Source organism: Tupaia chinensis, unplaced genomic scaffold, assembly GCF_000334495.1.
Source record: "Tupaia chinensis unplaced genomic scaffold, TupChi_1.0 Scaffold000014_1, whole genome shotgun sequence".
NCBI classification, from domain to species: Eukaryota; Metazoa; Chordata; class Mammalia; order Scandentia; family Tupaiidae; genus Tupaia; species Tupaia belangeri.
Window position 1 is genome coordinate 4,631,356 of NW_006159444.1, and position 16,721 is coordinate 4,648,076.

The 16,721-nt window shown below is 39.6% G+C and overlaps 1 protein-coding gene across 3 annotated transcripts in view; it reads right to left on the reverse strand.

Annotated features, from left to right (window-relative positions):
- Window positions 1–16,721, reverse strand: part of ESR1 (estrogen receptor 1) — a 307,128-nt gene that overhangs the window by 35,459 nt on the left and 254,948 nt on the right. For all 3 annotated transcript variants that reach the window (XM_006140006.2, XM_014585919.2, NM_001317072.1), the window contains 1 exon segment: window positions 4,852–4,985. In XM_006140006.2, coding sequence (XP_006140068.1) covers window positions 4,852–4,985 — 134 coding nt within the window.

A 16,721-nucleotide genomic window follows, 5' to 3' on the forward strand; every position in this document is an offset into this window, starting at 1 on the left:
CCCCGAGGGTAGACATTGCTGTTTTAATTTAATAGTTCAATACTATTTAGACCCCGTATGCATTGATGTTATGTCTCAGAAGCAGGGAGACAGCATGAGGAAAGTGAGAACTTTTCAGGCCCCCCTGGCTATGTCCAACAAATAAGCCGCTATCAAATGACAGATTGCTGTACTATCTGTCTTTAGTCTATAGAATAAAGATGTGAGAAATTAAAAAATATATATTGTACAAATAATTTATAGAGAAATTAGGAAATGCAATATAAACATTTAAAAAGAGAGAAAGAGTAGGTTAAAGTTTTAAAAATGAAAAAAAAACATATGACTGTGACTGTTATTTGTGTATATTTGGCAAAAAGTTTATAGTAGGGGCTCAATAAAGGTGGATTATTGGATAAGCAAATGAATATTTTTGATAAATAAATGGAATCAGTCGATCAACTATCTAAATGCTGGAGAGTATGGCACTGACTCTAAAAATTATAATAATCTAGAGAAGGACAATAATAATAGACTTGAGTAAGTAGCAAGACTTCCCGAATGATGTGAGATTTGAGCTAGACCTAGAAAAATGAGAAATATCTGAATTATTGAGAAGAAGAACTGAAGTTGCATTGGGTAGAAGGACAACCACGAACTGGTATTGTTTTTGATCTCCTCTGGTGCCTCCAACTTCCCATCCTTCCCTACCATGATGTCTTCCTCACAGGCTGTCACCCTTAATTCTTCTGCTCTGTTCTTATTTATTTATTTTAGTTTTAGTTTTTTGTTTTGTTTTGTTTTGTTTTGCCATACTGCACATGTATTCTTCGGAGAGAGACAGAGAGAGAGAAAATGAGAAATCACCCGCAAGGGCAATGGCCACACTGCAACCCCTTCTGTACATTTTCCTTTCAGGCTTTGGGGCATGGTTTTCAAGTCACTGGGTCCAGGACTTGAACCATGGTCAGCCATGTGGGAATCCAGTGCCTTAATCACCACCTGCTGGCCCCTCTACTCTATTCTTATTTGTCCTATTCCTGAGCTCTGTCTGACCAGTTCTCAGAATGCCTTGAAACTGGCACTGATTTTGCAAAGACATCTTTGTGTTAACCAGGAACTCTTGGGGAGGAATGGAAAAGCAATATCCATCCTATGTATGAGCCCAGCCTTTTGCAAGCAAAGTAATAAGTTATCCAAAATTAGGCAGAAATCATGGGACCTACAGTTGGCATAATGGCTATGTCGCTGGACTACCATGTAGTCGACCAAAGATCGAGTCCTGGACCCGGTGGCTTAAACTCATGCCGGGTATGGGTGCGTGTGTGCCCAAGATCCCAAGAGGAGAATGGAGGAGAAGGGATTGCGGCGTGGCCATCCCCCCTGGGGGGTGATTTCTCACCTTCTGTCTCTCTGTCTTTCTGGCGAGTGCACGCACCCTATAGCGAAAATCTCTCAAAAAAAAAAAAAAAAAAAAAAAAAAAAAAAAAAAAAAAAAAGAAAACAATCATGACGAATACATCCTATTTCCAAACAGCTGTGAATAGGCTTCCCGTGGACATGTTGGCATTTGGGAGACCCTCTCAAAGCTTCCAAAAAAGGCATTCCTAGCAGGTCCTCACAACAACATTTCAACTGCCCTTGTGCCTTTGCCCCAAAGTCAGGGCCAACATAAACCTAGTGTCCCCAGACACAAACCCAAGGTTCCTTCACATGGAGGGCTTATTTCCGGGCATCAGAAAAGCCTCTAACTCAGGTTTCCTTACTCTTTTCCAGCTTGGCTTCAGTCAGAGATTCTTGGAGTTAGAGTCACACTGTGATTTGTCTTATGATAGGTACAGAGTTGCCCCAGATCAGAGCCATGGATTGGCTGGGATTTTAAGAAAATTCCCTGTCTCCAGTGGCGAAAGAATATTATTGATCACGGTCCCTTTCCTATGACGGATTGCTTCTTAGTGTGAAAAAGGCGCCCAGCTCTATACCCCATTGTGTTTCTGCGTTCTCTCAGATTCCATTTCTCAGGGGCCATAGGAGACTCAGAGCTGTGCTCAGCGGCAGGTCTGCTTTTCCAAAACACAGCACAGCTTCTCAGTGAGAGGAGTGTTTTCCCTGTTGTCAGGGTGGGGATGCTGCTTCTGTTTTGTTACCACTCTCGTGAGCCAGCAACAATGTCTTTGATAGAAAAGACGAGCTGCTGCCCAATGATCCCATGAAGAAAGACAGCTGTCAACTCTGTCCATGGGTGGTACCTCTTCCCAGAGAAGCATTCTGACCTTCAGAGCAAGGAAGTACACAGATGATCCTAAGAAAGGCGTGAAGGCACCAGGACAGGGTGTGGCAGTCTAAGCAGTCTGACTTAGGAATTCAGATGAAGGACCGAACCCTGAGGTGGCAGCTACAGAACAGAGAAGGGGCCAGCCTTTCATAAAAGTCTTTCTTATGAGGTCTGAAGGCTTTTTCCCCTTGGGCTGTAAAAATCCTGGGTCTATGATTTCCATGTGTTTTTTTTTGGTCATTGTTATTATTTTATTCATTTAATTTTATGCATTCAATCACTGTACATCACCACAGCTTGTAAAATAAGTTTTCTCAGCATAAACACATTACATGCCAATCCAGTTAAAGATATTATCATGCGTGTTATCATCAATAGACAGTCCTCCACTTCTGTTCCCTTAAATGTCTTGATTTCCATGTTTTGAGGGCAAAATGTCGACTTTTAAAAAAATAATTATTTGTTTCATTTTATTTATTACTGTTATTTTTTAATTTGACCAGAAAGAGAGAAAAGGAAAGTGAGAAAGCCTCCAGGTCTGGAACTTGTATTATAGTTGGCCACATAGGAGTCTAGCGCTGTATCCACCACACCACATGCCAGTCCCAGGACAATATTTTAAAAAACAAACCTTCTCCAACATAGGAACAGAGACTGAACAATACTGCAGGAAAGGGCTACAGGGACCTGAAGGAAATAGGTCTGATCGCCAAGATCAGAGCATCCTGTGGTGTGGATTGCAGCACTCTGGCTATTTCCACTTCCTGTCTGGGGTATTCTTTCCTGGGTAAAGTGGGAAAGCACCCCCCACCCAAATCGCTAGGCCTGTTTTCCCTGGAGTTAGCAGATTGCCCACATGAAAGCTGTCAGCATGTGCCAATCTCCAGCGAAGAAGGAGCAGGTCAGGACCTGGCACTGTACAGCCGAGTGGCACTGCTCCCAGAACTCTCATCCAATAAAGAGCCATTGTGGGATCCGCACCCTTCAATGGACAGGACAAACGACCAAAATGAAAAGCACAATGCGTGTGAGTGGAACCAGAAACTTGAATGGCGTGGTAATCACTTCCTTAGTGTGGATCCCATTATTTTTCATGAAACTTCATTCTGTAATTCAGTCCTTGCCTAGTGTAATAGGACAGATTTCCATTTATCAGATGATAAATGAGAATGATTACTGTGGTACCCATTAAGCAAGGTGGGTTACTAGCATTGGTGGGGAATAGAGGCAGAAAATTGTCAGGGGAAGAGAAAAAGAACACATGAAAAGAGAAGGGGAGCGGATTGTCTACGTATGTGATCAACACAAACTGCTGCTCAGCAAGTGAGAAAGCTAGGCCATACATAACGGTGGGAGAAACTAAGGCCTAGGGCTTCAAAGAGCTATGCGGCGTGAAGGATGCCGTATGAGACACAAAATGGGGCTCGGTGGTAAAGTCTAGGTTAAAGGCACCTTCTGTGCAGCTCACACCCAGCTGTAAGCTTCAGATCCTACAGGCAGCAGATCTAACGCTTAGATCCAAATGCAGAGACTGCTGGGAGTCCGGGTGTTAATTCAGGCTGAGCATAGTTTCCATCTGGATGACCTGGAGTGACTCTTTATACAACAGTAACCTCACAAAAAAAAAATAAATTAATAAATAAATAAATAAATAAATAAATAAATAAAAATAAATGCTGCTCTTAGCTTAGCCTTCTCAAATGAATAAGTAGGCGGGAGGGGACAGTAACATTAAATTCCATCGACCAAATAAAAAAATGTCCTCTCCAACTGGACCAATTTACTGTATTTCATGTTCCTCAGTTTTAGAACCAGTTTGTTTTTGTTTTTGCTTTTTAATTGCTGTAAGCCAACTACGTTTTTACTAATCAGTTCTGACCAGATACAAGGTCTGTCTCAAATAATCTTCTTTCTTTATTGGCTGAAGCTGCAAACTGGTCACAATTTCGTAACAGGGCCACTTGGTCTACATCCTGCCCTATGAAATCACTCACAGGCATATGTCTATATACATGGACCATGTTAATAAAACACCTCCCATTTCTGTGAAAGAATCCAAATATTGCCACAAAACGCCATTTGAGTTCATGTCTACTTGTCATTTTGCATTCATTATCTTTGACTGACATGGCTCTACTTCCATAAGTAATCCACAGTGATTACAGATTACCATAATGATGCCTTTGTAATGAGTAGATTGTATCTGGTTGAAAAATAGAAATGATTTTTTTTTTTTTTTTTTTTTTTTTTTTGGGGGGGGGGGGGGGGGCTTGAGGTGGGGTTGGTGGTCTCTGACTTAGGCCACTTGCCAGAAAGAGCCATTGTGGGATCAGAAAGAGAGAGACAGAGACAGTGAGAGGGAAAGTGAGAAATCACCCCCTGGGGAGATGGCCACACTGCAAACCCTTCTGCATTCTCCTGGGATCTTGGGCACACATGCACATGTGCCCAGTGTGTTTCAAGCCAGCAGTCTGGGACTCAACCTGCGGTCGGCTGTGTGGGAGTCCAGCGATGTAACCGCCATGCCATCTGCTGGTCCCTAAAAAAGTACTTCTTCTAGTAACACAGGGCAAAATTCCCTTTTGTTATCGACTTACCAGAATTAAGTAAAATGATAGATTTGAGGCACACAAACTCCTCTCCCTGCAGATTCATCATACGGAACCGAGACGATGTAGCCAACAGCATATCAAAGATCTCCACCATGCCCTCTACACATTTCCCCTGGTTCCTATGAAAATGCAGAAGAAAAAGGTATGACAAGGCAAAAAATCTTCCACAAGACATAAGGTTCACATTCATAAAAATCTACTGGTGTCAAATCAGCAACAAAAAAACTGCAGTCCCTCCTCTTCATAGAGCATGAGGATTCATTTGGATTCTAGAAGGCAACACCAAAAAAGATTTTCCACCAAAAAAAAAAAAAAATCTCATTTCAAATTCTTAGACGATCTTAAACCTATAGGTAATCAAAACTAAATTACGATTCAGGTAAATGATTTTTCTAATATAAGTTTATTGATCAGATACTATATTCTAGACTCTTTAATAGTTATGAGAATAAAAACAGGGCCTCGATTCTCAAAACGGTCATGGCTTTCAACTCATGTAACAAGTTTTTGTTTGTTTATTTGTTTCGCTGTATTTTTATTATTAAAGAGGTTTTTGTCTTAGGGCACATGCCCTCATCAGAGAGAGAGAAGGACATAAACAGTGAGAGGGAAGGTGAGAAATCACCCCCTTACCACCAGGGAGGATGGCCACTCTGTAATCTCTTCTCCTCCTGGGATTTGGGCATGCACGCACATGCACCTGGTGTTATTTTCAAGCCATCAGGTTCAGGACTCAAACCGTGGTCAGCCATGTGGGAGACCAGCAATGTAACTGCTACACCATCTGCTGGCCCCTTATATAACAAGTTTGAACAGATGTGTCTTGAGTTGCTTTGGAAACGGTTAACTATGGACAGTGGCTGGGCTGAGATCATCGTTGTGGCAAAGGACGGCAGGTAAGCATTCTTTAAGTAGATGGCTTTTGAGCTGACACTTTAATAGAATAGAGAATTTCATCAAGCAGAAGTGTGAATGCACCTTTGGAAGAGGGTCCTAAACATGGAAAGACAGAACAACATGAAAGAACATAGAACAATGTGTGGGAGGTAAGACAGAAATAGATGAATCCAGGAAAGAAGGAGAATATCAGGTAATGAAGACGGTTCTACATCATTACGAGAAGTTCAGGTTTTTCTCTGGTACAACAGAGTTTTGGCACCAAGGCTATCAGGTTGCAACTCATAAGCAAGCAAACATGAGAGAGAACTCATGACATGTGATATTTTAAAATGCAGGTGTCAGTATCTTTTCCACAGGGTTGCTGCAGAATTTAAATGAGATATTATGTACAAAAGGATGCATTCGTGTTTGTTGTTTACAGTGGAATTTGGGGCGTGATGGGTTTGAAGTCGTTAGAAAAAAGTTAAAATGTTCTATGTAAATTCAGACATGTGATTATGAAAAACAGGAACACTAAACACCTTGTTGAGAACCTTGTTTTGTTGTTTATTCATAGATTTTAGAGATCTTCAACTGTTTTAAATAGCTGAGTAACTTCCCACTGAACAAAATGCTGATTTCTTTATCCACTTCATTGACATTTGGTTTGATTTCAAATAGTTTGCTGTTACAAAACTTTCATTTGACAACTATATCTATGCTTACAGTTTTGGACTCATATATAGATAGTTAAGAAATTCCTAGAAGTTGAATTGCTAGATCAAAGAATTTGTTTTTATGTTTGTTTGGTTGGTTGATTTTTCTAGAGAGCCCATGTATTCACCAGAGAGAGACAGGGAAGAAGACAGGGAGAAAGCATCTCTCATGGAAAATGGTCATGCCACCATCTCTTCTCCATTTCTCTACCCTTTTAGGATTTCGGGCACACACACATGTGGCCAGTGTGTCCTTTAAGCCACCAAGTCTGGACCTCACATTTCACAGTCAGCCGTGTGGGATCCAGCTGCCTTAATTACCAGGCCATGGACTAACACAGAACTCATGGTTCCTATTTTTATTCTTTTAAAAATTTTGATAGATCAAATAGTGGTATACGTTCTTTCTCTGAACTTCCTGCTCTTATCCTTAGCCCAAATGTTTTGTTAGGTTATTGGTTATTTTCATATTGATTCTTTTTTTTTTTTTTGGAGAGATTTTCACTGTAGGGTGCGTGCGCTCGCCAGACAGACAGAGAGAGACATAGAGACAGAAAGCGAGAAATCACCCCCCAGGGGGGATGGTCACGCCACAATCCCTTCTCCTCCATTCTCCTCTCGGGATCTTGGGCACGCACACACACGCGCCCGGCGTGAGTTTTAAGCCACCGGGTCCGGGACACGAACTGCGGTCGACTACATGGAAGCTCAGCGACATAGCCATTACACTAACTGCTGGTTCCCTCATATTGATTCTTAAGAGCTCTTTATATATTATACCAATGAGCCCATTGTCACGTGTACTTTTAAAGTTTTTCTCATGTTTCATCATGTTTTTCTTATGATTTTGTTTCTGATATTTTCTTCTACAAAACATTTAATTATTACAGAATTTGGCTCTAGAATAGGATATTGTTACATTTATTTATTTGTTTGTTTATTTTTGCTATAGTGTGCATACAGTCTCAGTGGGGAGGGGAGTGAGAAATTACCCCCCAGGGGGATGGTCATTCTACAATTCCTACTCCTAACTCCTCTCAGGGTTTTGGGCACACACACACACACACACACACACACGCACACACACACACACACACAGCATGGTTCTCAAGCCACTGGGTCAAGGACTTGAACCATGAAGCTGGCAATGTGGGATCCAGCACCTTTACCTCCATACCAACTGATTGCTCCTAGAATAGTATATCTTATCTAAAAAGACCACTCCTTCCAATAACATATATAAAAAAAAAAAAAGCTTGTCTTCTTGTAGCATAGTTCCATGATTTTATGCTTAATTCTTTCATTTTCTGGGATTTTTTTTAAAAGGGAAATTTATTCTTGTATAGTATTATTAAAATATAACCATTTACCATAAAATTCACTCATTTAATGAGTAAGATGACTCAGATGTTATTATGTTCAGGGTTGTGAAACTATCATTTGGAACTCGCTTTGGTGTAAGACATGAGGCAGGCATTCAGCTCGATATTTTCTTAAGGCAGCTAGTTATCTTATTAATACTAAAGAACAACCCATTTTTTTCACACCGACTAGAATTACACTGTAGTTCTGATATATTCATTTCCTTTATTCAGTTGACCTCTAAGAGTAGTAGTATTTTTCTCATTTTCCAAATGAGGGAAATAGGACTCAAAACTGATAAGTCAAACCACACTGCCTATTAACCAAAATAAATCATTTCAATAAAATCAATATGATTTTGTTATTCTTTGTTGCTCTATGCTAACTCTAGGAAATTTATTGAGGCTCTTTTATATACTTTAAGGTACACAAAAGAAAGCCCAGGGGCTGTTAGCAAGGATATCTAGAGAGGAGCAAAACAGACGAGGAGAAAGAAGGTACAATGCGATGAAGTACATTCTCCAGAAGGGTGCAGAAAGAAGCCTCTTCTTATTTCTAACGTCCCTCTCCCCGAGTTCATATCAATATTTTTTCTTTTTTTCTCTTTTTGGAGAGGTTTTTGCTATAGGGCAAAACCTCACCAGACAGACAGAGAGAGAGAGAGACAGAAAGCGAGAAATCACCCCCCAGGGGGGATGGCCACGTTGCAGTCCCCTCTCCTCCATTCCCCTCTCGGGACCCCGGGCACGCACGCACACGCGCCCGGCATGAGTTTAAGCCACCGGGTTTGGGACTTTAACCGCAGTCGACTACGTGGGAGTCCAGCAACATTGCCAGTATGCTAACTACTGATTAGTGTAATGGCTATGTCTTTTTTCTTTTTAGAATTTTTTTTTTTTCTATAAGGCACATGCGCTTGCCAATGAGACAGAGATAGAAAGTGAGAAATCACCCCTGAGGGGGAATGGTCATGTCACAATCCCTTTTCTTCATTCTCCTCTGGGGATCTTGGGCACGCATGCATAAGCACCTGTAGTGAGTTTTAAGTCAGCAGGTCTGGGATTTGAACCGCAGTTGACTACACGGGAGTCCAGTGACATAACCATTACGCCATCTGCTGGTCCCAAAGTTCACATCAATCTTTAAACAATTAGCACAGTATTCTCAGAAGAAGGTGCTGAGAATGGAGTATAGTACACAGCAGTGACTACATTTAGCTACTTCCAAATACATGGAGAACTAGATATATACATACACACATACATACATACATACACGTATCAAAGGAGATGTTAGCCTTTCAACCCAAAGTATTCAGAAAACAACCATCACGTGCACTAGGCTTTGGCGATTCAAATCAGGATGTACAGAAGCTCAAGAGAAGCAGAGAGGAAACTGTAAGAACCATGCTACTCAACTCAGGGGTAAGGGAATGGTCACACCCAAGGGTAGACCCACCTAAAGTGGGAAGAGTATACTAGTAGTGCGTTTTCTTGTCACGTAGTTGAATTTTCAAAAAGTAGTACATTTTCCTTCTAGTGAAAAAATAAGCAAGGAGAGAGGAAAATGTTTGGAGGATGAATCTTTAAAAATAACAACTCATAGCCAAAATAGAGAAATGTTCCTTTCTCAGTATAAAGTCTCTGTTTACTTAACAGACTGCACGTCGGCAGGGGGGGAAGTCTCCGTGTAGGAGGGAGCCTGCGTTCACCTGCTGTGAGCAAAAGTTCAGTTCAGAAACTGAAAAAGTGGAGTTTTAACAATTCTCCTTTTTTCTTGTCTTTTTTTCAACAGTCTCCCACATTTTCCCTTGAGGAGTTCGTACTTAACTCTTCCAGCAAGACTATATTTTTCTTATCCTCTGTTTACTGGATATCCTGTTACTCCTCATCAGTAATTATTACCTGTCAATAGTACAATGCTTGCTTTGCAGTATATATTAGAGACCCTGGACTATGCCCTTGGAGATGGTGCATACTCAATTCCGGTTGTCACTCTGTGTGTGTGTGTGTGTGTGTGTGTGTGTGTGTGTGTGTGTGTTTTCTTTAGGGGATATGCAGACAGCCCACAATGACTATTAATAATAGAGACATTATACAAGAGGACTTGGAGCCTACCTTCCACATGAGCATATGTGCTTCATGTTTTCGGGGTATGAATTTAAACTTGAATTTGAACTCTGTGGGCTTCTGGGGATATATTTAATACAGTGAAGCCAATTTTCTGAGCACTTCTAGCCTTTTGCAGAATGTAAAAATAAATTAACCTTCTTTTTCAATGGGCATAACTCTGTGGGTCTGAATATTTCAATCAATTCACTATTTGTGCAATAAATAAAAAATACATACTTTGATGGCTCCAATGCTATTTTTAATAAATCATGACAATGTTGCCCCAATCCTGCTAACTGGCTGATTTTTTGGTAACTAGTGTGTGTGTGTGTGTGTGTGTGTGTGTGTATCTCACTAGCATTATTTTAAAAACTTATCAAATAAGCTAATGAACAAGTGAATTGATCTGGTATTAATCTTTGTGGATTTACAAGATTAGGCAAACTAATCACCTGTCTGACAGAAGGAAATCTTTTCCAGTCTACAGAGGTCATTGCACACTGTGATCCAGGCTTCATTCTCAAAGTCCTGTCGAAATATCCCATACTAACTTCAAGGGTCCTATCAGACTACAGCATTTACCTCAAGTTCAGAGGGAATGGACAAACCAACAGCTACAGAAATGGGGTGATTCCTAACAATTTGGAGGTAACGGTACAATAATAAGATTAGTCTGAGTGTGTGAGGTGCTCTTGAGGCTGAGAACAAGCAGGGTATTGAAAAACAAGATTTATTTTTAAAAGAAGCACAACTTCATAGATCAGGAGGAGCAGTTTACTAAGCAGAGCAGCCTATGACTCCCGCTGTGAGACGTGACAACCCGCAATGACAAACTCCTCACCAATAATACCAGTCTGGTTTTCAGAGCACCTCGAAATCCCCTTGTGGGGACCCTTGTTCTGCCACTTACCCTCCTCATATGCAATCTGTTTACACTTAAGTAATGGGGAGAGAAAAGAACAAGACTTCAAAAAGCATATGCTCATGACATGTCCTGGAAGTTTCTCCTCTATGTCAACAAAAGCGTGTTTTTCAGAAGCCCTACATGCACTACATACATTAAAGAGCTCTAATGAGAGTGTGTAAACCAAACCTGCACCTGTATATTTCAAAAGAAAACCTATCAAAATGTAAAGTTATCCATTAGCCTCGCTTTGTATAGAAGGAAATTGATAAATGTAAACAAAGAAAACCCAGCAAATCACCATAAGACCTTAAGTTCCACCCCCCAAAAAAAGGTATAACATAGTTAGAAGAACAAATTACAAATTAACGTGCTATTTACAATCTACAGAGGCAAGATGAGTTTTATTGAAACAGCTTCTGTGCTTTTGATGTATGAAATTTCTCAGCACACACTCTGAAATGCTGACATGCCATGTCACATGATCAAGAGGCTCACATACATGCACAACAACTCTTTGAAAGATGGGAGAAAGTGCTGAAGATGGGAAATCATAAGTGATATACGTTGAAAATGCAAACTTTGAAAAAGTGATTTAGATTCCAAAGTCCAGCTGCCTGGGTTCAAATCTCAGTGCTCTATTTACTGAGTGTTCTTAAACCCGTTACTTAAACTCTATGCACCTAAATGAATGGGCAGACAGAAAATATCACATCAGACGGTAAGTTGAATAAGAAAACATTAAGCCACTAGGATATGGTGGTTTTCTGATACAGCAGTGAACCATGGAGATTAATAAATTAATACTGTGAGTGAAGTACTGCCATACGAAATGTGTACTTCCTCCATGGTGGTAAGGAAACAGACATAGCAAGCGAGGAAGCCCTGTTATAACACTGCAAAATGCCTTATCTGAAATACCATGGAGGGCAGATCATGTACGTGGAGAAATGGTCAGAAAAAGTCAGAATGATGTGGGCAGTGGCCTCTAGGATTGCCATTAGCAAGACATTGCAAGACAGAAGTGAGTGTAGGCAAGAACTGAACAGTTCTCAAGCAGAAATGGAAGTGAATGGAGACAGATCAAAGATAAATGGTCTTACAAGTTTTGAAAAACCAACTGTTTCTGACCGTGAAATATTAGGAAATAAAACTGAAAACAGTCTTGAGTGTGAAAAGTCCAATAAGACTTCTCAGTTTACAAAGTAACTTAGTGTTGTGGCAAAGGGCGACACCAAAAAGGTATCATGTTCCCATCCAAGTTTATTGCTTCAAATAGTCCTAAAGGAGTCACTAATAAATCATGAGGAAAGGCCAAAAGACTAACAGGCAAATACAAATACCAGACTTATTGGCAAGGAAGTGAAGAAAAGAAAAGGTTCCTTGAAAAGTTAAAATAGAATTATTATATGACAAGCAATCCTCCTATTGGGTATACAAAGTGGACCTTCAAAAAGTTAAGAGAAAGTACACATTATAAAAAAAAAATTGTATGGATTTCAAAATTTTAGTACTAAAAAAAATTAATACTTTAACTAAGGTTTTCAAAAAACTTTTTGAAGTCTCCCTGTAGATCCAAAGAAATGAAATCAGTGGGTTGAAGAGAAATCTTCACTCCCCTAGTCATTGCAGCGCTGTTTATAACTAAGATATGGAACCAACCTACATGTCTATAAACAGATGAATGGAAAAATGTGGTAAAAATGCACAAAGCAATATTATTTACCCTTAAAACAGAAGGAAATCTTGTCTTTTGTAACAACGTGGATGAAGCCAGAGGACATTGTGTTAGGTGAAATAAGTCAGGCACCAAAATCAAACACCTAATGAGCTCACTTACGTGTAGACTCTGAAAAAGTCAAACTCATAGAAGCAAAAAGTAGAATGGTGGTTATCAGGGCTGGAGAGGGACAGGGTGAGAGTTGGAGATATTGGACAAAAAGTCCAAAGTTTCAGTAGGGATAAATAAATTCAAAATATCTATCATATGACATGTTGACTATGGTTAATAGCAATATACTGTATACATGAAAAATTTTAAGTGTTCTCACTGTGAATCAGTGATAATTATAGAAAGTCATACATATGCTAATTAGATAGATTTAGCCATTTCACAGTGTATACATATTCCAAAACATCTAACAAATATATCACAAATATATACAACTTTTGTCAATAAAAAAGATAACAATAATGAAAAAAGAAGGTCAGACTTAGAGAACTGGGTCTAGAAATGGAAACTGAATGAGTCTCAAGCAGATAAAACTGATAAGCAAATAGAATAGAAGCTTCCTATATCTGGAGACAATTGCATGCCAAAGAAATTATAAGCCTGAACTAAAAACAAAGCTTCTGGTTGCTCAAATCACTAACCCTTAAGGCCCCAAATATCCACTGGCAGGAAGTGCTGTGGCCACTGTACAGCCCATCAAAAGGACAGATTCCCAAGAACTACTTCAGGCGTGGCTAAAGAACAAAGTGGAAAGAAAGAACCTCCCAGTAGTGGAAGGGAAAAATAGAAAGTTATTTTCTTCCAAAGAGCAGAATTAGAGAAAATCAAGAACCTTCCAGCATCTCAGAGTAGAAGCCGCTTCATGCAGGCTATGTAAAGTTTCATAACTGCTACGGAAGAATAACACTGTGTCTTCCTTTCCCTTTTTCTATTCAAGTTTTTACTGCAGTTACTTGGCCTTGTTCCATTGGATACTGACATGTATGAAGGATAAGGCTGCCAAACAAGAAGGAGCTACAGTCACACTTGAGGACAGCACATCACTGACAAATCTTTGATGCCGTGGCTGGATGTGACTCTGGATGATCTCCTTGGGAAGGTGCAGATGTGCTCTGTTCCATGCATGGGACAAATGGATATTTGGTAATAGGAGGGAAGGCTGTGACAAAAGCTGTTGTGGTCACCAAAACAAATTACTTGTCCTTCCGGGTATATTCTAGACATTTCCCAGCCTCCCTTGCACTTAAGAGTGGGCACATGATTGGGTTCTGGTGGCTGGAAAGCGAGTGGAAATTGTTTCTATCACTTCTGTGAAGAAGCAATCAAGAAACAGATGTGCCTTCCCCATCTGCTATCTGAATCTAGAGCATTTAAGGACCTAGTGGAGAGCAGGTCTAGAGGTTAGAAAGTCTCTTGACCTGGATTAGAAACTGTTACTGTGCTGAGCAGCTGAAATTTAAGGGATATCTGTTGCCTCACTATTTCAAGTCACTCCGAAAATATAGATACACAAAAATACTTAAGATGCAAAGAAATAGTTATTTTCTGTATAAAGGGCTATTTAATGACCACAGAGATGTAAGATATGCATTTCCATAACCCCTTCCTTTAGAGATTTGAATAATTTTCCATTGACATGATTAATAAAGGCATAAATGTGTTAAGTAGCAGCTGATGTGGGTCTCAAAGCTTAAATGTAGGGTGAAGGAAATTCCAGGAAAATTAAATGGTTATTGTACAAGTCAAAAGGTAGGAGAAGAGTTGGAATATTCAGAGAGGGTTGAGTAATCATCTGGTAGAGTTTGGTATTTCTATGAAGAAAAACTTTTAAAGAGGGCTTAAGCCTAACGTGAAGTATGGCTTATAAGACAATATGGAAAATTATATGTAAGGGAAGATCATTAAAATCTTATCAGTCAGGAGGCCAACAGGTGGCTTAGTGGTAAGGACGCTGGACTCCCACATGGTCTACTGTGACTTGAGTCCTGGACCTGGAAGCTTGCTTTATCTCTCTCTGGCACAAACTCTGTTCCTCTCTGGTCACATAAATACATAAATAAATAAAGTTAAAAATAAAATAATTCTTAAAAATATAAAGCTTATCAGTCGGGGCCAGCAGGTGGCATGGCAATTAAAGGCACTGGACTCCCACATGGCTGACCGCAGTTTGAGTCTCAGACCTGGCAACTTGCTTTCTCACTTTATCTCTCTCTCTCACTCTGTCCCTCTCTGGTCAAATTTAAATAAATAAACAAACAAACAAATAAATAAATTTAAATAAATAAACTTAAAATAATTCTAAAAAAGAGCTTATCAGTGTTTGACATAATCAAGTAAATGCTTTGATAGGACTAATTTGGCATCACTGGGTAAAGAAGTGTGAAGAAGAAGGAAGAGTCAAGGAGGAATTACAGGTATGAGGAAGGGCAAAAAAATCATGAGACAATGACAGAAGTCATGTAGAAAAATAAGGTATATTTTTAAAATCCTTTGTTACTGAAGAATCAACAGACTTAGGTAAAAGACCCATGATTTCAGTCAAACAAAGAAGGACTCAAAAGCTCCTCTGAAATTATATGTTGGGAGGTTGGCAGGTGGTGTGGTGGTTAAGGACACTGGACTCCCACATGTCCACATGTGGTTCAAGTCCTGGAACTGGTGACTTGCTTTCTCACTTTCCTTCTCTCTCTTTCTGTCTCTCACTTTGTCCTTCTCTGGTCAAATTAAATAAATAAATAAAGTTAAATAAAATAATTCCTTTAAAAATTATATGCCAAGATGAATTGGAAAAATGATAAATGGAAAGAGGTAAATTCAGAGGGTTTATTATTTGACATTAGAAGAAAACAACTTCCCCTCAACATTATTGAGTTTAAAATTTCACAGGACTATTAAGTGCAGAACATGTGAGTCTGAAAGAGAGAGAAGACAGCTAAACAAATCAATTTGGACTATATTTTTTCATTTTCTAGAGTGGATAACTTTTCAAATCACGTAAAATAGATCCCATTTATTAAATAGGTGTTCAATATTTTACTGTGTTCAGATATTTTTAAGTGCTCCCTGACTGATAGGAATTGGTGCTATTTCCAGGGGGTTTTTTCTACAATCTCCCTGACTGATAGGAATTGGTGCTATTTCTATATTAAGCAATGAAATTATCCTTATACATAAATTTTCTATACATGAAAATGTGCCCAGAAAAAAATCCTTACATATATGAAAGCAGAGTCAGGAGGTGTAAATATTTAACATTTTACTAAGTATTGAGTTGTTTAAAAAAAAAAAAAGCCATGACTTTTATTCCTATAATTTTCTATGCAAAAATGTGGCAGGACAGTTCCAAAAATCCAATTAGTCAATGCCTTCCTAAATGGTTACACCAATTTATACTAACCTCCAAGAGAGAATGAAAATATCTGAAAAGAGAGATTTTGCAGATACCTGATTAGAGATTGTTGACTGGAAAAGAGAATGAGCTCATCAGGAGAGAGAAAGAGAGAGAAGAGAGACAAGCAGGAAGCTAAAACTGAGAAGTAACATGACCAGCATGAGAGAAAAAGGGGAGTTAATTGAGAGGAGGGATGGTGAGAGATGTGGCAAGACAGGAGGAGCTGAGGTGTTGAAGACCACAAGGTGAAAATAAAATAGCAGAAGAATGGGAGAAAGAGAGAGCTAGCGGGATAGAGAGACAGAGCTAGCCATGAAATACAGATGAGAGCAGACTCAATATCATCATGGGGGGAGTGCCTTGTTCTGATTCAAGAGTAAGAAGAAATAAAGTAAACACAGAAATTCTGAGAGGTCAATATTAGAAGTAGTTTCACCTCAGTTTCTTAGTATGAAAATAGTATTATTTGCAGAGAATCTGGGAACGTAGACTGAGGCAGGATATTTCAGAATGTGGGGAACATCTGACAATGCTGTTGGAGCCTTGAGATTGCATAGGTCTCAAACTCCTTAATGTCCTCAAATGTCTAGCCCTTGCCCAAACTCTTCATGTCCATTTTTTGTTGTTGTTGTTTATAATACTGCAATTTATGGCACACGACACTTCTGAACAAATGCAGGTTTTCCAGAACACTTGCTGTGCTGTCTACATGAGTCATTGCCCCCCCCCCCCACCCCCCCCACCCCACCCCCCCCCCGCC